This window comes from Neopelma chrysocephalum, unplaced genomic scaffold (assembly GCF_003984885.1).
Source record: "Neopelma chrysocephalum unplaced genomic scaffold, ASM398488v2 Primary Assembly neopelma1_155, whole genome shotgun sequence".
NCBI classification, from domain to species: Eukaryota; Metazoa; Chordata; class Aves; order Passeriformes; family Pipridae; genus Neopelma; species Neopelma chrysocephalum.
This window is the reverse complement of record NW_020897817.1, coordinates 1670273-1690112: the sequence shown is the minus strand read 5'-3', so window position 1 is coordinate 1690112 and position 19840 is coordinate 1670273. Positions and strand designations below refer to the sequence as shown.

General features: G+C 67.6%; 1 protein-coding gene across 1 annotated transcript in view; it reads left to right on the top strand.

Annotated features, from left to right (window-relative positions):
* The first annotated feature begins 768 nt into the window (after positions 1-768).
* The window catches only part of COL16A1 (collagen type XVI alpha 1 chain), a 20708-nt gene continuing 1636 nt past the window's right edge, over positions 769-19840 (top strand). Inside the window, 66 exon segments of the mRNA XM_027701318.1 lie at positions 769-773; positions 1112-1224; positions 3107-3169; positions 3294-3411; positions 4831-4954; positions 5041-5316; positions 5409-5489; positions 5754-5885; positions 6279-6332; positions 7158-7193; positions 7585-7611; positions 7770-7832; positions 7997-8038; positions 8116-8160; positions 8375-8410; positions 8582-8644; positions 8775-8819; positions 8903-8998; positions 9101-9139; positions 9399-9443; positions 9715-9750; positions 9905-10021; positions 10117-10152; positions 10256-10291; positions 10370-10459; positions 10556-10603; positions 10737-10772; positions 10898-10951; positions 11099-11215; positions 11291-11326; positions 11433-11540; positions 11627-11749; positions 11822-11875; positions 11963-12004; positions 12088-12123; positions 12336-12389; positions 12457-12525; positions 12642-12686; positions 12812-12838; positions 12919-12984; positions 13099-13152; positions 13232-13285; positions 13373-13426; positions 13653-13697; positions 13787-13903; positions 14292-14327; positions 14555-14635; positions 14779-14823; positions 15114-15158; positions 16320-16373; positions 16481-16534; positions 16874-16927; positions 17057-17101; positions 17205-17258; positions 17350-17385; positions 17678-17740; positions 17863-17934; positions 18158-18211; positions 18304-18348; positions 18557-18601; positions 18708-18761; positions 18878-18931; positions 19042-19092; positions 19240-19329; positions 19447-19482; positions 19612-19656. Of these exon segments, the coding sequence (XP_027557119.1) occupies positions 769-773; positions 1112-1224; positions 3107-3169; positions 3294-3411; positions 4831-4954; positions 5041-5316; positions 5409-5489; positions 5754-5885; positions 6279-6332; positions 7158-7193; positions 7585-7611; positions 7770-7832; positions 7997-8038; positions 8116-8160; positions 8375-8410; positions 8582-8644; positions 8775-8819; positions 8903-8998; positions 9101-9139; positions 9399-9443; positions 9715-9750; positions 9905-10021; positions 10117-10152; positions 10256-10291; positions 10370-10459; positions 10556-10603; positions 10737-10772; positions 10898-10951; positions 11099-11215; positions 11291-11326; positions 11433-11540; positions 11627-11749; positions 11822-11875; positions 11963-12004; positions 12088-12123; positions 12336-12389; positions 12457-12525; positions 12642-12686; positions 12812-12838; positions 12919-12984; positions 13099-13152; positions 13232-13285; positions 13373-13426; positions 13653-13697; positions 13787-13903; positions 14292-14327; positions 14555-14635; positions 14779-14823; positions 15114-15158; positions 16320-16373; positions 16481-16534; positions 16874-16927; positions 17057-17101; positions 17205-17258; positions 17350-17385; positions 17678-17740; positions 17863-17934; positions 18158-18211; positions 18304-18348; positions 18557-18601; positions 18708-18761; positions 18878-18931; positions 19042-19092; positions 19240-19329; positions 19447-19482; positions 19612-19656 (4170 nt within the window).

The window sequence follows — 19840 nt, the reverse complement described above, 5'->3', positions numbered from 1 at the left end:
CCCGGTGTCCCGCGGCGGAGTTCCCGGTGTCCCGCGGCGGAGTTCCCGGTGTCCCGCACCGTCCGGGCAGTCCCGTCCCCGCCGAGCCCCGCGCAGGTGAGCCCCGCACGGCCCCGCACCGGGAGCGGGCAGAGCCCGGCGAAGCCCGGCCCCGCGGCGGGGAGGGACGGGACGGGGCGAGCCGGGGATTCCCCGTTAATAACCGGAGTTAATCACCGCCCCGGGGCCGTGGGGACCCGCCGGTGCGGAGGGTGCGGGGTAGGGAAGGCGGGGAGCGGGCGGGGAGTACTGGGGAGGGGGGTCAGGAGTGGGTGCAGGGGTGGGCAGAGGGTGCAAGGGTGGGAGCAGGGCTGGGTGCAGGCAGTGGCAGACCAGAGGAGCCGGGAGGCAGCAGAGGGGAGCCGGGAGGTGCGGGGGTTGTGTTTTGGGATAGGGGGGCTGGGTCGCAGGCAGGGAAGAGCAGGGGGTGCGGGAGAGCCCAGTGCAGGCAGTCCCCGCTCACGGGGGTCCCCGCGCACAAGGGTCCCCGGGGGCTGTGCGTGGGATGAAGGCTCAGGGATTCACGTCCCGCTCTGGCAGCAGCCAGTGGAGCCGGAGCGTGTCCGGTCTGTCCCGACTCTGTCTCCCTCCGTGCAGCCCGGCCTTGCCTCGTGGCAGGAAGCAGGAGGGAGGCCAGGTCGGGGTGACCTGCAGGGCCTGAGACACCCCGGGATCCACTCGGGACTGGGAGATAAAACAGGAGGGAGCGAGACCTTCCTGGGGGGGTTCATGCAGTAGGTGCCCAGTTCCACTCTGGGGAACCTCAGTCTTCACGTTTCCGGATGTTTGGAGTGAATCCAGGTGCTGTGATTGGACTGAACTCATGGGATGCTGGGGCTTGCCCCGTGTGCTTGGGGTGGGCGTGGAGCAGATGGTGATCCTGCAGTGGATGGTGGGGAGGCCGCACTGAACCCCAAAATTTGACGGAGGGCCAAGAGGGCCAGCACCAACTCCATGCTGGTGGTTTTGCTGGAAGTATCCCAGTGTTGGCAACCTCACGGGCTGATGCCCACCATGGACTGGTGCCCACCACTTGCCCGTCCTGCTGCTGCCCAATGTCTCTCCCTTGCAGGCAGCTGTGTTGGCCCTGAGCTGCTGCCACGGGCACCATGAGGGGTCTCTGGGCCCTCGTGCTCACGGGGCTCGTCAGTGCCTGCGAGGGGAAGGAGCTGCCGCCGGCGGAAGGTAAGGGACACCGTGAGCGAGGACTCGAGGTCTGCACGGGAGCAGCCCCCTCCTTGCACGTCCCTGGGGAGGGTTTGGCCAGACCTAGGGATGGCAGGGTGGCTGGAGGCACCGTGGTCCCCACGTGCCAGGACTGGAGCGGTGGCTGCCGACGTCAGCTCCCTGCTGAGCGCCGGCTGCGGGGCTTCGCTCAGCATCCTGTGTGGGCAGGGGGCCAGGGAGAGCTGAGCGAGCCCGGCCGTGGGGAGCCAGCCCAGGGACACCCCGGCGTCACCCCCGCAGCCCTGGCCGTGCTCGTGGAGGGATTGGATTGGGCTTGGCCGCGCTCCGGCTGCGGGACGCTCGGTGCCAGCTGGCAGCGCCGGCGGCGCGTCCGGCAGCACGTGTGGGGTAGGTGAGCCAGGACCACTCAGGGCTGTGGCAGGGATGCACGGAGCTCCCACGGGAGTTTTGGCCTCCAGCTGCCAGCTGGGAAGAGGTTTGGCCGTGGCCCACGCCATGGTGGGGGCTGTCCACGTGCAGCAGGGGACAGGGGGACGATGACTGAGCCCACGGGGGTCTCTGCCGGGGTGTCCCTGGCCACGGGGTCGCTGTGCCTGGGTCCCGGTGTGGGAAGAGCTCGAGGCGGATGCCGGGGAGGAGCTGCTGGCAGCGACGCCGTGGTTGCATCAGGCTTTGTGGGGGTGGAGCAGTGGCTCGTCCGGGGGGCCCGGGTTTGCCCTTGGAAGGGACCCGTAGCCGGCACCAGCTCCCGCTGCCCAGCACGGCGTGGCCTCCTGTCTCCTGGCCTTTTCTTAGGGCTATGAGGCTTGGACAGATGAGATTTTCCCTTAGAATCTGCACCAGGGCTGGGAGAGGCTTCAAAGGGATTGAGCCGGGGTGATTTATGCTCTGCTTTCCGTCCCCTGGCCTGCTGAGGATGATCTCAGTGCCAGCAGTAGGGAGCTCTGCCCCCGGCCGGAACACACACAGCCCCCCCTGCTGCTGCCGTGTCGGGGGTCCTGAGGGTGAGGGCACCCCCCACCACCACTGCTGACCCCATGTGAGTGGTCAGCCTGGGGGAGAAGCACTGTGGTGGTGCCTGAGGGCCCTCTCTGAGGGCAGAGGTGGAGGTGAGCAGTGGGACTGGGGGGGTCAGACATCCCCCCAAGAACAACCAAGGAAAAGGCGAGTGAGTTGTTGGTGGCCATCCCTGCTCCAGGGCTGGTGTGCACGGAGACAAAACAAATTCCTCTTTCACTACCCCCTTGTTTACTCCTTTATCTCACACCTCCCAACATCTGGTGCGTGCAGTGGAGGTGGATTGATGCTGCTGAAGCAGTAATTTATCAGTGCAAACAGCAGCAGCATCCCCGTGATCACGGCTCACATGGCATTTCCAGCCTCTTGCTGTCCCCTGGCTGGACCCTAATGACAGTCCCCTGGGCCACCGGGTCTGAGCTGTCACCAGGATGGGACAGGAAGGGCAGAGAGCAGCCCTGGGTGCCATCTCCCCACCGTGGGTGTCCGTGGCACCCGTCCGAGTCTCCTGATGCTGATTCCAGCTGCGGAAATGTTTTGAGGCAAAACGCACAGGAACTGGGAAAAGCGTTTCACCTGGTGAACTGGCTGTGGGAGATGAAGGGGCTGGCTCTGAGCTCACTGCCTGTCCCCTCCAAAATGCTCCTGGAGGGTTCCAGCTTCTCTCCTCCAGGCTCCTGAGAGCCAGTGCTGCTCTGGGAGCAGATCCCTGCTGGATCTGTGCTGTCAGCAGCCTTGGGGGGCCAGGGCGAGCTCCTGGCAGCACCCCAAGCCCAAGAGGGTCTGTGTGTTGCCACCCTGCTTGTCCCACTGTGCCCCTGGGCACACTGCAGTGACGGTGATGTGCTGATTTGCCTTGCAGGGGAGCTGTGCCCGCAGCTCTGGGACGAGGACCTGGCTGGGGACAAGTATGAGAACATAACGGGTAAGGAAAGCCCCTCTCGCCCTGCAAACGGGGTCCCTGGGCAGCCCTGGCACCCCGGGGGTGGGCTGTGTGCCCTGCTTGGGGGGGCAGGGCCGGGTCTCACCTGCTGCGCTCTGCCCCGCAGGTTTTAACCTGATTAAAAGGTTCGACCTGCTGAGGATCTCGTCGGTCAAGAAGATCCGCAGCCCCCGAGGGCCAACAGTGCTGCGGCTGGGGGCCGTGCCCCTGGTCCAGCCCACCCAGTGAGTGTGGGGGGCTCAGGGGGTGGCCCTGGGTGACCCACGGGGTGGTCCTGGTTGACCAAAGCTCCCCCGAGCACCATCCCCGTGTGTCGTAAGGACGGAGCCCAAGGGGAGCTGGGTGGGCTTTGCCCTGAGCTTGTGCTGGGGGCACCGGGCAGCTCCACGGCACCCTGGGGGACGCAGGGGACCCCAGGGCTGCCCAAACACCTTCCTCCTAGAAAGTAAATCACGGGCTGTCGCGGCTCGGGCTGGGTGGTGGCCAAGCCTTACGCAAGCAGGGCTCTGTGGCTGCTCTGTGGTTGAGCTTGGCAGGCGCCCGCGGGGTCTAGACGAGCTCAGGACGCTGCACAGCCCCGAGCAGGCACTGAGGGGCCTGGGGGGGGTCTGCTGGGAGAGGCACAAGAAGCCTTGCCCTCATCCTCCCTGCCTCTGGTGTGTCCTGCCCGGCTGTGCCCGTGGCTGTGCCGCCCCACAGTGCCAGGGCTGGCAGGGGGTGCTGCAGCGTGGCAAGACGGGAGCAGATCCACGTCCTCGGGAGCTGTTCCTGGAGGAAACCACTGCGGTTTGCACTCCTGCCTCCTCCAGCCTGTCCCCACGTTGCCCCAGGGCTGGCACGCAGCTGCAGCGGGCATGGGGCTCTGCCGGGGGCAAGGAAACCCGGCCTTGGCTCCTGAGCTGGGCAGCCAAATCCTGGGGTGGCTTCAGGATGGCTCCAGGCTGGTGTTGCTCTTGGCTGGGTGCCTGTGGCATCCCGGATCCAGCCGTGGGGAGTGCTGAGTGGGGGGATGACCGCCCTACCCAGGTTGTTAGCTCCAGGTGGGCACCTCGGAGCCCAGCGAGGATGTCCCCGTGTCCCACGGAGAACAGAGGGGACCACCAGCTCTGTCCTGCTCCCCATCACTTGGTCCAGCTCCAGAGGGGGGGTTTGGAAAATCGCTGGCGTGGAGCTGAGGCCGGGAGCGAAGCAGAACCCGGAGCAAATATTTCCAGTGGTTTAGTGGGCTGTGGGTGAGCTGGGCACGGTCCCACTGGGGAACTGCCACGGCTGCCATCCAGCCCACGGAGCCTTGGGGGTTGTGGATGTATTTCCTGGCTTCCCAGGGGAAAATTGGATACTGTGGGGATAAGTGCGTGGCCCTGGGTGCTGCAGCCACCCCAGGAGGGCTGTGTTTGGGGTGCAGGGGGTGGGGCAGGGATGGGGAAGGTGCAGCTGGGGCTGAATCCACCACGATGGCATCTGGGATGCCACCGGTGGGGACGGAGCCTGGCAGGATTCACGGGGGGGCTCTTGGGGTGACGCTGCCACTGGGTGCCACAGGGATGGGTGCCACAGGGATGGGTGCTGCCACCAGCCTTGGTGCCAACTCCAGCACCAGAGCCCAGTGCAGGTTCCGGCACCCCTGACACCCATCCCCACAGGCAGGTGTTTCCTCGTGGGCTGCCCCCCACCTTCACCCTCATCTTCACCTTGCTGCTGAAGAAAAACAGCACCGGGGAGCACTGGTACCTCTTCCAGGTCACCGACCGGCAGGGATACCCCCAGGTACAGCCCCGGGAAGGGGTTGGGATGCACCAGCAGCGCGTGGGCAGCCAGAAGCCGTCCCTGAGTGTTGTCCCCTCTGTGCCCAGCTCTCCCTGTCCGTGCACGGCCCCGAGAAGAGCCTGGAGTTCCAGGCCGGGGCAGCAGGGGCCGCGTTCGTCAGCGCCGTGTTCTCGGGGAAGGCCGTGGCGTCCCTGTTCGACGGGCGGTGGCACAAGGTGGTGGTGGCCGTGCAGGGCCACGCCGTCTCCGTCCACCTCGACTGCTCGTCCATCTCCTCCAAGCCTCTGGCACCGCGGCGGGCGCTGGCCCTGGAGGGAAACACCTTCCTGGGGCTGGACGCCGTGCGTGGCACCCCGGTCCGGGTGAGTGCCCGTGGGGTGAGGGCACCCCTGCCCGCGGGGCTGGAGCCACCCCTGGCCTGCCACCCCTGACCTGCCACCCCCACCCGCCGCAGTTTGACATCCAGCAAGCCCAGATCTACTGCGACGCCGAGCTGGCCCGGCAGGAGGGGTGCTGTGAGATCTCGGCCAGCGGGGTGAGTGCCCCCGAACCCCCCCACCCCAATCCCAGCTGGACCCTGGAATTGCCCTGTGCACGGTCAGGGTTTTCCCCAGAGGGGAAACTGAGGCTCGGTGAGGGCCGGTCTGTCCCCTGTGGGTCACCTCCTGCTCGTGGTGGCCTCGTGGTGCCCGTCCCCGTGGGTCCATCCCTCTCCTGAGTCACGCCGGGTGCTCGGGCGGGGCTGGGGCTCCCGGCTCTCCCCCTGGCAGCCCCCCACAGCAGCTCTCTCTCCCCGAAGTGCCAGACCGAAGCTCCCAAGACCCGTCGGCAGGCGGAGCTGATGCAGAGCAGCAACCTCATCGAGATGGTGCCACAGCCCGAGGGCCGGGTCTACACCCGCTGCTTCTGCCTGGAGGAGCCGCTGGGCACCGTGAGCTCCGGCGTCCCCATCCCGGTCCTCATGCCCGTCCCGGTCCCCATCCTGGTCCCCATCCCTGTCCCCGTCCCCATCCCAGCGCGGGGAGCGGTCCCAGCCCCGCGGGATGGATGGGCAGTGGCTCAGCTGCCGTGCCGGGTGCTGCTGAGCCGGCAGCCGCGCGGATCCAGCCCCTGGAAAATCCCTGCCTCGCTCTTTCCACCGCGCCAGGCGAGGGAGGGAGCTGGCAGTGACCTGGGAATGAGGGAGGGGAGGGCTCCTGTGGTCCCACCACTGTCTGCACTGGCAGAGACGGGTCTTATCCATGGGCGCCTCAGGCAGAATAACCCAGGATTCTTGGAGAGGGAGCAGGTGGGATAACCCAGGGGTGCTCCTCTCTCTCCACAGGAGCCGGTGAGAACCTCAGGGAGGAGCAGCCTGAAGGAGGATCCCAAGGAGAAGGTGAGGGAGGTGCAGAGGGTGTCCCAGCCCGGCTCTCCTGGTCCTGCCATTCCCAGCTCCACTCCCCTTCCTCCCACCCCCCCGGGCTGGTTCTGCCCCGCAGCATTTGGGAACTTTCCGCTGCTGCCAGAGCTGCAGGTCTGGAAGAGCAGGGCAGAAGCGGCTGCTCTGCTCCCCCGAGCAGGAATCGAGGCCCCACTTGCTCTCTGCTGCTGCTGGAGTGATCCCAGCTATGGCCAAGGGCCTCTTTGTTCCCTCCGAGCGTCTCCGGAGCGCTGCCAGAGCTGGGAAGCGTCTCCAGTGCTCCTGTTCCTCATCCCTGTGTGTCTGTGTGATCCCTGTCCCGCCACAGGGATTCAGGGCTGCCGTGTCCCAGTGCTGGGATCCTGCTGGGGATCCCTGGGGTGTAGATCAGGTCCAGCAGCGTGGGCTGGGGCCCCTGGGAGCACGGGGTCCATCCTGCAGCCCCGTCCTGCCTGTCCCCGATCCCGTGGGAGCAGACTGGAGTGGCTGGTTTGGCTGGAGGAGCCGTGGCCAAGCCACAAAGCCGCAGGGAGAGCCGGGTGCCAGGCTCTTCGTGTCCCCAGGGAGCAAACACTGTGGGTTTTCCCTTCTCCATCCAGGGCATTCCCTGTGCCCACCCACGGGCACCCCTGAGCTGGTGAGGAGATGCTGCTGGGGCAGCCCCACGGGTTTGGGGTGCCCAGGGGAGCGGGGCAGTGCCCACGGGGGTGTGGGTGCCATGGAGGGGTGGGTGCTGTAGGGTTTGGGGTGCCATGGGCAGTGAGTGGAGCTGGTCCAAGCCCCCATCCCTGTCTCTTCCAGTGCCCGCCCTGCTCGGCACAGATGGCATCAGCAAACGTGAGTGTGGCACTGGGGTGTGCTGGCTGGGCTGGGAGCTGGGGACAGCAAAAGCCACCAGGGTGCTGGCCCAGGGGTGTCCCCCACCCCTCTGCCATCGCCACCGGCCCCCCAGAACCCACAGCTCCCCCTGGCCCGGGGCTCTGCAACATCTGGCTGTGGGGAAGGTCTCTGATCCCTTCCAGATGTGGCCCCATTGCTGCAGCAACCGCTGGCTTGAGGTGTGGGGGGATAGTGGGTGTTTGGGACCCCTCATGGAGCTCCTGAGGTGGCACTTTGGGACAGGGTGTTGGTAGGATGGGGACCACGGTGGGGTCAGGGCTCTCCTGCTGCCATGTGGAGCCACCATGACCCTGGGGAGCTCCGGGACACCTCCCTCCTCTCTCCCCAGGTCACACTCGGTCCCTCAGGTCCGAAGGTAGGTTTGTCACCCCCCAGGACACCCAGGGCCCAGCCTTGGCAGGGATGAGGCCACTCTGTGCCTGGAGCATCCCTGCCTGGAGCCGTGGGCCCGCCGTGGGCACACATGGGGACACCTGTGCCCGTTTTGTGCCCCACACCTCCCCTCTCTTGCAGGGTGCCAAGGGTGAGCGTGGCCTGCCCGGCACTGCTGGCGCCAAGGGGGAGAAGGGCGAGCGTGTGAGTGTCCCCGGCCACATCCCGGGTGGGGACCCTTCTGTGGGGCTAATCCCCGTGGGGTCCTTGCCATATGGGGGTCCTGCCACCCTGGGGGTGTTCCTGGCCCCCACCCTTGGTCGTGGTGGTTTGGGCAGAGCCCCTGAGCCGCCTCCCCCCCTCCGCAGGGCGCCGACTGCGTGCGCACCCACCCCGGCGGCCCCGTGCAGGTGAGACCCCCCCGACCCTCCCTGAGCCCCCCTCCCCAGCTCTGCCGCCCCCCTCACCTCCTTCTCCTCCTCCCCAGTGCGCTGAGGGGCCGCGGGGCGAGAAGGGGCAGCGTGGAGAGGTGGTGAGTGACACTCAGCTGTGGGGACACTGCGGTGGCCCCCCCTGCGTGGCTGGTGTGCCCGGGGTCCGGCCCTAAGGGTCCAGCTCTGTGGGTGGGTGGTGGGGGGATGAGAGGAGAGGAGGTGAGAGCACAGGGGACCCTGCACAAACCCACCCGTGGGTGCCTGCACGAGCCCACCCGTGGGCACCCACCTCTTCCTGCTGTTCCCACGCAGGGTGTCCCGGGGGCCGCCGGTGCTGAGGGGCAGAAGGTGAGTCCAGCCCCGCTGTGGGTCCTGGCACTGTGGCAGGGACACCTGAGCTGTGTCCCCTGGGGTGGCAGCAGCGGTGCCAGGACCTGCCAGGGCCAGCCTGGATGGCAAAGGTGACGGTGTGGGTGATGCCACGGGTGACAGCACAGGTGACATTCATCTGTCCCACAGGGCCAGAAGGGCCAGAAGGGCGATGGGGGATTGCAGGGCAAGCCAGGGCGCCCAGGGCGTGATGTGAGTAGTGCCAGGGGGTCCCTGCCCCTGCCCCCCTGGGCACCCCCCGGGCAGTGGGGTCCAGCTGCAGGACCAGCCTGCCCGTGGGGTGCACACACAGAGCCTTCACACCCTGCTCCCCTCCCGGCAGGGCCGGCCCGGAGAGATCTGCGTGGTGGGCCCCAAGGGCCAGAAGGTGGGTGGGGGTCCGGGGGGGAGGAGGTGGGAGATGAGGCACCCGGTGGCAGCACTGGCATTGACACCTCCCTTGTCTTCCAGGGTGACCCTGGCCTTGTGGGACCCGAGGGGCTGGCTGGCGAGCCGGGACCCCCAGGGAAGCCGGGATCTCCAGGGATTGGCTTTCCTGGGAAGCCGGTAAGGACCCCTGTGCCTGTGCCCGGATAACATGCCCAGTGGGCATTGCCGTGGGAAGGGGTGAGGTGTTCCAGAGCTAACACCACCCTCTGTCCCTTCCAGGGTGATCCTGGTGGCCCCCCGGGTCCGAAGGGAGAGAAGGTGAGTGGAGGGAAGGGGGTCCCAGCTGCCCCTCACTGCCCAGAGGGGCTGGTGGGGACTGGGATCAGGAGCTGGATCTGGCACTGCTGAGCCAGTGCTGGCTGGTGGAGCTGCCACCTGCTCAAGCCCCAGCTGGGTGGCCCAAGGACCTGGCTTGGGGGGCAGGAACCCCCCCTGGGGGGAGAAGGGTATCCCAAGGGTGCCAAGGGCTGCGGTGTTTTCCTCTGCTGGGCTCAGGCTTTCCCATCTCTGGCTCCAGGGCAGCTCGGGAGCTCCTGGACCCGGAGGATCGCCTGGGACACCCGTGAGTACCAGGAGCCTGGAGCCAAGGCCCGGGGTCAGGGACGGGTTTCTTGGCTCGGCGTCGGGGCTGTTTGGCCAGAGCAGTGGCGGGATCCAAGCCCAGGAGCTGAGAGGGATTTGGGATCACCCAGTGATCCGGCAGCCTCGCTCTGGGCTGGGATTATCCAGTGCCACAGCTGGTGGAGAATCAGGGGGAGCTGGGTGGCACTGCCAGGGCACACCTTCGCCTCGGGGCTCCCTGAAGCAGCCCCCTGCCCACCTTCCTCCCGCAGGGTCCCCCCGGTGCCCTGGGGCCAAAAGGAGACAAGGTGGGTGCTGTGACAGGGTGACCTGGGGGGGCTGTGCCATGGGCTGGTGCTGGCACAGCCCCACCACGGTGCCCGTCCCTCATCTCGGGGCTGCCTGGGGACCATGCCAAGGACCCCCTGGCCTGGACTGTGTCTCACTGTCCCCACCGGGCAGGGTGAGCCGTGTGAGGTGTGTCCCACTGTCACCGAGGGGGTGCTCGGTGCCATCGGGGTGCCCGGCAAACCGGGGCCCAGGGGAGAGCCCGGAGCGCCCGGCAGGGACGGGGTCTCGGTGAGTCTGAACCTTGGGGGGCTTGTGGGGTGGAGGGCAGGGCAGGGGCTCATCTCAGCTCATCCCTGATGCTCCCTCTGATTGCCCCTTCCCAGGACAGACCCGGCCCTGCAGGACCCAAAGGGGACAGGGTAGGTGACGTGGGGTGGGCTGGCTTGTCCCCCTCTGGGGACACCAAGCACCATCCAGCCCGTGCTGGCAGCACCCAGCCCAGCTCCTGTGTTTCCTTTCCAGGGAGATCGTGGCATCCAGGGGATGAAGGGGGAGAAGGTGAGTGTCCAACCCTCTGTCCCACCCTCCCCCTGAGCCCCTGCAGCCCCCTGAGCTGTCCCCTGTCCCACCCCCCAGGGGGACTCGTGCCTGTCCTGCGATGTCCGTGTCCTCGCCGCGCTGCGTCGGGGCCCTGCCGAGGGGTTTGAGGGTGAGCCGGGGCCACCGGTGAGTCCTGGGGCTGAGCCCCCCCCCCGTCCCGTGCTGGGGGGACACCCCGGTCACCCCAGGGCTGCCGGGGGTGTGACCATGGGGGGTGTTCAGCAGGGTGACCTGGGGCTCCCTGGCCTGGCTGGGATCAAGGGTGAGAAGGTGAGTAACTCCCACACCCACCCCCGTTCCCGCGTTGCTGGAGGGAGTGGGAATGGCTGGATCACCCCATGGGGTTGGGGCAGCCTTGTCTGACCCTGACCACGTCCCTGTCCCTGACCCTGCTCCGTTTCAGGGGGACGGTGGCCAGCTGGGACCCACGGGCAGACCGGTGAGTGCGGGCACAGGTGGGCAGGGGGGATGTGGGGGCTCAGGGTGGGTGCTGGCAGCCCAGGGTGGGCAGAGGCCGGGTGTTGGGGGCCGTGGTCTCACCTCTGCCATGGCTTCTCGTTGCAGGGGCTCCCGGGAGAGAAGGGTGACCCGGGCGTGCGGGGGCTCAAAGGAGAGAAGGTGAGCCCTGCCATGGGGACCCCCGGGACCCCTCTCCCTGCCCTGTCTGTGCCACCTCCCCGGCTGAGACCTGTGACAGCCCCGAGGTGGGCACAGCAGCGCTCCGGTCCCCAGAGCCACATTCCAAGCGGGAATGTCCCTGCGCAGGGGGAGCCGTGCGGGCAGTGCCCTCCCACCCCACAGGCCCTCCAAGGGGCAGCGACAGTGGTGGCTGTGCCAGGACCGCCGGGAGAAAGGGGCCAGAGTGGCCCCCCGGGCAGAGCGGTGAGTGCCCCCCGTGCCCACAGTGCCCAGCTTGGGGGGGATGCTCCAGCCTGACCCGTTCCTCCATTTCCCCAGGGCAGACCGGGCGACGCTGGGCAGAAGGGGCAGAAGGTGAGAGGGCCTGGGAGGGGGTCCCAGCGGGGCCGGTGATGGCAGAGGCGGCTGTGACCCCTTTGTGCCATGTCCCTTCCCTCCCCATGTGCCCTCTCTTTGCCAGGGGGATGCTGGCAGCCCCGGGGACCCGGGCACGCCGGGCATGGCCGGTGTCCCAGGGCTGTCGGGTGAGCCTGGAATCAGGGGTCCGGCCGGCCCCAAAGGCGAGAAGGTGAGACCCTCATATTTTGGGGAGCTATTCCCTCTCACCGTGGTGTCCCCCACCCCTCCATCCCTCTCCCATCCCCTCCTCCACAGGGAGACCCCTGCGAGCCTGGTGCTGCTCCGCTCGGGGACCTCTCGGACGTGGTTGGCATCCCAGGAAAACCCGGAGCCAAAGGGGACCAGGGCCCCCCTGGCATCGGCCAGCCAGGCAGACCCGTGAGTGCCCCCTCCCCACGGCCACGGTGCCCAGTGGCATCGTGCCCTCGGGGTGACCCTGGTGTGTTTTAGGGGAAGCCGGGGCTGCCGGGGGTCCGGGGCCCTCCCGGGCCGAAGGGGCTGCAGGTGAGCAGGGTGCAGGGGCTGGGTGTGGGGTGCAGGGGCTGGGTTTGGGGGTCCTGAGGGCACCTCACTGCCCCTCCATCTCCCCAGGGTGAGCCAGGACCGCGGGGGATCGGCCAGCCGGGACCACAGGTGGGTTTTGGGGTGCCCATGCCGTGCCATGCCGTGCCGTGCCGGGTTGCTCTGCCGGATCTCACACGCTCTGCTTTTCCCAGGGAGACCCCGGGAGCACCGGACCCCCCGGGACACCCGTGAGTAGCATTTTAGGGTGCCCAGTCCTGGGAGATGAGGCAGCCACCAGCCCCCCCAATTCCTGCAAGCGGGGGGAACATCCCCCTGCAGCATCAGCCCTCCCTGTGGGCAGTGGCAGGGGGGTCCTGGCCAGCCCACCCTGGGGACAGTGCTGTCCCCTCGGCTCACTGGGGGGATGTCTGGGACAACTAACACCCTCTCCTGCCCCCAGGGCCCCCCTGGACCCCAGGGACCCCCGGGGATGGCGGCAGAGAAAGGTGCCAAGGTAAGGGAGCATCCCCCAGCCCTCCGTGCCCCCCCTGCCCCCTACTCCTGCCGTCCTTCCTCTGCAGGGATCTCCGGGGCCCAAAGGTGCCGTGGGACCTCCTGGACCACCAGGGACCAGTGTCACAGGGCCACCGGTATGTCCTGCCCTCTGGGATGGGCACTGCCACCCCCTCAGCCCCTCAACCCCGGCTAAAAGCCACCGTGCAGGGGGTCGAGCCAGGGAGCTTCCTCACCCTCCTCTTCCTCGCAGGGCCCCGAAGGGCAGCGGGGGCTCCCTGGGCCCGGTGGGCAGCCGGTACGTGCTGGGGGTGCCCGGGGGGGCTGTGCCCAGAGCGTGGGCTGAGCTGGTGCCCCCCGTGCTCACTGTGGGTGGGGGGCACCAGGGGCCACCTGCTCATGCTCCTCTTTTCCTCCTGGCAGGGGGAGAAGGGTGCCCAGGGAGAGAAGGTGAGTTGGGGTCCGGGTGGGGCCGTACCCCCCCGTTCCACCTCTTGCCCTCCCTGCCCTCACCTCCTCTCTCTCCACAGGGAGACCCCGGGGAGTGCTCCTGCCCCCCCAGCCCCCGCCAGGACCCCAACTACACCGGGATGCCAGTAAGTGCCACCAAGTGCCCCTGGGCACCCCTGGCTCTGCTTCACCCCCACGGGCACACCGATCCCCCTCAGCCCCCCCTCCATCAAATTCTCTTCCCCTTCTCTCGTCCTCAGGGAGCCCCAGGGCTGTGGACTGGGATGTCCTGGCAGCCACAGCCAGGCCCGCAGGTGGGTGCTCTGCTGCACCCCCCACCCACCCCCCCTTCCACCCCCTGCCTCTCTCTGACCGTGTTTTGGGGTCTTGCAGGGTCCCCCCGGAGCCCCCGGTCCCCCCGGCCCCCCCGGTGCCCCCGGTCGCCAGGTGAGTGACGGGGGACAGGAGATGGGAGCGGGACTGGTCCTGCCCAGCTTTTAGCACGGGGTTTATCCACTCTCTCCTTGGATTTAGGGAATGCCAGGACACAACGGTTTGCCAGGACTGCCTGGGCCTGCCGGAGACCTGGTAGGTGGTGCCCACGCCCATGGCAGTGTCCCCCGTGCCCCACATCCTGCTCTCCCATTGTGGGACAGTCCCTCCATCCCTCCATCCCTCCCTCCATCCCTCCATCACTCCCTCCATCCCCCCATCCCTCTCTCCATCCCTCCCTCCATCCCTCCCTCCATCCCTCCCTCCATCTCTCCCTCCATCCCTCCCTCCATCTCTCCCTCCATCCCTCCATCTCTCCCAGGGGCCGCTGGCCGTCGTGGCTGAGAGGAACATCGAGGTGCTGAAGGTGAGAGCGTGGGGATGTGTCACCTTTTCCTGCCCTGCAGACCCCAAATGCCTCGGGGCACCCCTGACTCCCCCTTTTTACCCTCCCAGACTCTCTGTGGGGACTGTGCCCAGCTCCAGGCAGCCTTGGAAGCCCCCAGGGGTGTCGAGGGAGAGAAGGGGGACGGGGGCATGCCGGGCGCCCCCGGCAGCGAGAGCTGCGCCCGCGTGAGTATTTCCACACCCCCGGGTGGGAATCTGGGTGCCCAAAATCCCCTGGTTTTGGGGGAGGGTGAGGTGAAGAGATGCTCCTGACTCCCTGGGCCTCGGATGGTGTGGCAGCTGTGGGAAGCAACGCACTTTGGACACGCTCTGGGCACGCTGTGGACACGCTCTGGGCACACTGGTCCTGCTGGGAGTGTGGGCAGGACACACATACAATCCCTGCCTGCCCCAGCAGGGTTCCTGGGAGGATGACAGGCTTGTCCCATTCCAGAGCAGGCTGGAGCAGTGGGTGCTGAGCCCCCGAGGGGTGTGGGGTGAGGGGCTCCGAGCCCCGCTGTGCCCCACAGCTCCTCTGGGCTGATCCCTGGGTGACTCCTGGGTTTTCTTCCAGTGCTTTGCCCAGTTCCCGAGAGAGGAGGAGGCTCGGGTGAGTGAAGAGTGTCTCCCCCTCGCCTCTCCCTGCCCCTGGGGATGAGCTGATATCCCAGTCCGACTCCCTGGTTCCCAGGGTGCTGCAGAGGCTGTACCCCCATCGTGGGAACAGACGGGGCTTCGGGGGGGTAGAGGCTGCTTGGGGGGGGGGCTTGGCAGGGCTCAGTGGTGGGCAGTGGGCAGTGCCAGCCCGGGATTCTGACACATCCCCACTCCCTGCAGGGTGACAGCCCTGACACCGACTGTCCCGGCCATCCCGGGTTGCCGGGTGCCCCGGGAATCCCTGGAGAGAGAGGCGAGCAGGTGGGTGAGCTCCAACCCCTCCTTGGACCCTCTGCCATCCCAGCCCTTCCCAGGGGCCATGGCTGGTCCCTCGGTGCCCCTCAGAGCTGGTCCCCGTCCCCCCTGTCCCCGTGGTCACACCTGACACCTCAGTCTCTCCCCAGGGCTCACCAGGACTGCGGGGACCCCCCGGACCACCCGGGCCCATCGTAAGTACCCGTGCCCGGGGTGAGGGGCTGCCAGGCTCTGTGGCCACCATGGTGTGGTCCTGCGGGGCTTGGAGGCCCTAAAAGCAAGTTGCCAAGGGGGCTGCCCCCGTGCCCTGAGGCCGTGGTGATGGGCAGAGGGGCACGGCATGGCCTGGACGTCCCAGCCCGGAGATGGAGGTGAAGGTGCTGCCAGCCCGGAGATGGAGCAGGAGCTCTGTGGCACCCCGAGGGCTCAGCCCAGGCTCCCCCGTGCCTTTTCCAGGCCGTGACCTCCCTGTTTTTCCCCTCAGGGCCCCCCAGGCTTTCCTGGAACGCCGGGCGCACCCGGACTGCCCGTAAGGACCCAGCACGGCTCTGCTCTGTGCCCTGTGTCGTTGCTGCTTGGTTTGGCTGTGTCCCTTGTCCCTGTCCCCCCCTGGGAGCAGCCGCAGCACAGCTGCCCCATTTCTCTTCCACGCCATCTCCATCCTCCCATTTCCACCTCCTCCATCCCAAAGCAGGGGGTCTCGGTGGACCAGGATCTGGGAATGACCCTCCTGAGCTCAGGGATCTGGTGCTGGCACTCAACCAACCCTGGTGCCACATGTTGGGTCCCTTCATCATCGTGGCACCTGGTTCAGCTTAGTGGCTCCTGGTGTGCCAGGGACCTGCCACCCCAGATTGGTGCCCCATTGCAGCTCCCACCCGGTGGCAGCTGCCCCCAGGGAAGCCCCTCAGGGGGACCAGGAGGATCCTCTGTGCAGCCAGCGCTGCCTGGGCTCATCCTCCTCCTCCTTTGCTCTCTCCTCTGTGGTCATTCAGCCTCCACCACCACCATCTCCATTTTGATCTTCACCTCCATCTCCATCCTCATCTCCATGTCCATCCTCCTGCTCCCGCCCGCGCTCGCTCCCGGCAGGAGCTGGTGGTGGGGCTGTGCCGGTGGCTCTGGGAGGATCCGGCCCTCCTGCTCGTGTCCCCTCGTCCACTAATGTCACCGTAACACCACGGTCTGTGTGGGGCTCTGTGGGGCTCTGTGGGGCTCTGTGGGTCGTCGCTCTGCCGTGTGCCAGTGTGTCCTGTCCCGCCCGTGTCACCTCGGCACCACGTCACCCCACTAACCCGCCCCAGAGGTCCCACGGCATGGAGCCCAGGGGCTCCCAGCTGTGCCCGTGTCCCCTGTTCCCTGGGAGGATGGGAGGCTCCAGGCTGGGTGCCAGGAGCTGGGCACCCCATGCTGGGCACCCCCAGGGCTGAGCTGTGGGTCCTGCCCGCGGGTCACGGCGCGTGGGGGGCACGGGCAGCAGTGCCAGTGTCTGGGTCTGAACCGGGTGCCCATGGCTGTGCCGTGGGTGGAGGGAGCTCAGCCAGTGCCAAACGGGTCCTCCCCGGTGCCCAGGGAGGCTGGTGGAGGTCACAGACCCCATGGGCTGTGCCCGGGTCCTGCTCCAGGCGGGCACAGCCCCAGGCAGGGGTTGTAGGAGACCCCCTGCAGCTCCTCTCTTCTCCCCCCGAAGGGTCTCCAAGGGGAACGTGGCCCTGCTGGGCTCGCCGGAGCCAAAGGGGAGCCGGTGAGTGGGGTGGGAGGAGGGGACAGGGAGGACACTGGTGCCCCGTGTGCTTTGGGTGCCTGGCTGGGGCACTGCAGGTGGCTCATCCTCCTCCTCCTCCTGCACAGGGACCTCCAGGACAGCCCGGCTACCCTGGTGCAATGGGGCCCCCCGGCCTGCCCGTGAGTACTCTGGGGAGCCAGGCAGGCTCTGCCAGCCCCCAGCCCCCTTGGGGGTCCCCATGGCCCTCCTGGTGCTCACTGGGGCCCCCCATGTTGCAGTTGGGGGACCCCCAGTGGGCACCGAGCACCGAGGGCTCATCCCTGTCCCACCCATCCGGTCCCACCCCACACATTCCCAGTGCCCCATCCACTGCCCTGCTCCTCCATGCCCCGTCCATTTGTGCCCCGTGCGTGCCCTGCCTGTGCCCCCATCCTTCCTCTTCCATGTCCCGTGTCCCATCCGTGTCCCCTCCCTGCCCAGTGCCCCACTCTGTGCCCTCCATCTCCTTCCTTCCCCAGGGCATCAAAGGCGAGCGAGGCTACGTGGGCCCCCCCGGGGAGAAAGGGGAGCTGGTGAGTCCCTCGGGGCCGTGCTCCGGGGGCAGAGGGGCTGGGGGGCTCTCCCGGGTGCCCCCTCACCGTGGGCACCGGGACTGAGGCCCTTCCAGCCTCATCCATCTGACCCCATTCCTGCCTTCCCAGGGACCCCCCGGCATGGACGGGCCCCCCGGTCCCGCAGGGCCCGCGGTAGGTGCCCACCCCGACAGACCCCGGGGGGCTGTGGGGAGGGAGGGGGGAGGCTGTGGGTGCAGTGGGGTGCTCCCCACCACCTCATCCCCTCATTCCACAGGGACCAAGGGGAGAGCGGGGGCTCCCGGGCAGCGCTGGCGAGAAGGGGGATCAGGTGAGCACCCCCAGGGGTACAGGGACCCCCGGGACCCCCAGCGGGCAGGATGTGGCTGTCGGGGTCCAGCTCAGCTCTCATCTCTCCACAGGGTTTCCAGGGCCAGCCTGGCTTCCCAGGGCCACCGGTGAGTCCATCCCATGCTCCAGCATGGCAGGGTGTCCCTGGGCAGTGATGCCCATCCCTGGCTGTGTGTCCCTGGGAGGTGATGCCCATCCCTGGCTGTGTGTCCCCATGTCCCCATGGGGCCAGGGATGGGGATGGGGGGTTCTACAAGGGGGACACGGGCACATCCCGTGGGATAAGATGCAGGGAGCAGCCCCAGAGCAATCCCGCTAAAATGAGTTTGGAGGCAGCGGGATACGTGGGCTGGGCTCTGCTGTTGGGACCCCCCTCACTCATCACCCCCTTCTCTTCAGGGTCCCCCTGGCTTCCCAGGGAAGGTCGGTCCAGCTGGGCCACCAGGGCCCATGGCTGAGAAGGTGAGTGCCAGGGGCCAGTGCCACCAGGACGTGGCTGTGTGGTGGCACTGCTCATCCCTTGGGCTGTGGCCGGGTTTGGTGCCCTGGCTGTGCCTGTGACCTCCTGTGGGTGGCTCTTACAGGGCAGCGAGGGCATGCGAGGCCCCACAGGGATGCCAGGACCCCCTGGACCCCCAGGACCTCCGGGCATCCAGGTAAGACCCTCCCCATGTGTCACCCTCGGGGGCAGAGGGGGCAGGACCACCCATGTCATGGTGCTCCTGGGAGCACTGCTGGCTATTCCCATTCCCCAGGGACCAGTTCCCACTCCCCAGGGACCTGCTGCCATGGCCTGGGATGCCCAGAGCAGGTCCCTCAGGGACCCCCAGAGCCCCTCAGTGCAAACCACCCCCTGACATCCTCACCTTGTCCCCGCAGGGCCCTGCTGGCTTGGAAGGACTGGATGGCAAGGATGGCAAGCCGGGGCTGCGGGTGAGGCTCTGGGGCTCTCCGGGGTGCTGGTTGGGGACAACCACCCTGCAACCCCCCCAGGACACTCCCAACCCATATCTCTTTGTCTCCAGGGTGATCCAGGCCCCCCTGGCCCACCAGGGATGATGGGTCCTCCGGTGAGTGACAGCTTTCCTTGTCACCCCTCCCTGGTGCTCAGTGCCTGGCACGTCCCTGCAGCCAGGCCTGGGGGGTCCCCTGAGCCAGGACTGTCCCACTGTGTGCTCCTGGGGACACTGGGACCCAGGGGGAGGATGGGGTCCCTGGTCCCAGCCTTGCTCTGCTGGCAGGAGCTGGGAGCCCCACCCAGCTCTTTTCTCTCTCCAGGGCTTCAAGGGGAAGACGGGACACCCGGGTCTCCCAGGACCAAAGGTGAGTGATGGGGACACTTGGTGGTGACATCCCCAGGGACCTGAGTCCTGGGCCAGGGTATCTATCCATGCATTGCTCTGCTCACAATGTCCCCTCCTCCTTTTAGGGTGACTGTGGCAAACCTGGTCTCCCGGGGAGCCCCGGCCGACCGGGAGCTGAGGTGAGTGAGGGGTGGGTGAGCGTGGGACCCCCGAGCTGCTTGGGCACCGTGCAGCCTCTCCTCACCCTGCCTTCCTCCTCACCACCCTGCCTTCCTCATCACCCCATCTTCCTCAGGGTGACCCTGGGCCCATGGGACCCCAAGGCCGGCAGGGACCCCCAGGGCTCATCGTAAGTTGGACCTGCCCCCCGTGGGGGGATCACAGCGGGGACTCCCTCTGGTGCCGGGAGTGGGGTCATCACCCACAGCCCCCCACTGACACCCCTGTTTCTGCCCCCAGGGACCCCCTGGCAGCCCGGGACAACCGGGTCCCGCTGGCCTGGCTGGAGTGGTGAGTCCTGGAGCCCCCACCACAGCCCCAGCCGTGGGATGTGGGGTCGGGATGGGTCTGGGTGGGTGCCATGGACAGTGGGTGGTTTGGGGGTCTCCGTCCCCGTCCTGTGCTGATTCCGGTGCTCCTGCTCCCTCCTCCGTGCAGGGGCTGAAGGGTGAGCGTGGCTCCGTGGGGGAGCGAGGTCTGCCAGGGATGCCAGGGCAGCCAGGATCCCCGGGACACCCCGGACCACCCGTGAGTGCAGCACAGCCCCCTGTACCCCAGTGCAGTGGGGACCTCGAGGACTGGTGACTGGTGGTCACTCTGTGGTCACCACTGTGGTGGTCACTGTCTCACACTTTGGTCTCACAGGGGGAGCAGGGACCAGATGGACCCGTTGGGAAAGAGGTAGGAATGTGGGCCCTGGAGCTCTCCTGCCCAGCTGGACCCACGGTTGGATCGTGACATCCTCACGGTGTCCCCAGGGTGCCCGTGGTGGGGACATCCCTGCCACCCTGCTCCTTTGTGTGTCCTCAGGGTCCTCCGGGAAAGCCGGGCATTGCAGGACCAGCGGGACAGAAGGTGAGGGGAGTCTGGCTGTGCCACTGCAGCCATCCTGTGCCACAGCCATCCCACAGCCATCCCAGCATCCCACAGCCATCCCACAACCCCACTGTCATCCTAGCATTCCACAGCCATCCCACAACCCCATAGTCATCCCACAACCCCATAGTCATCCCACAACCCCACAGCCATCCCAGCATCC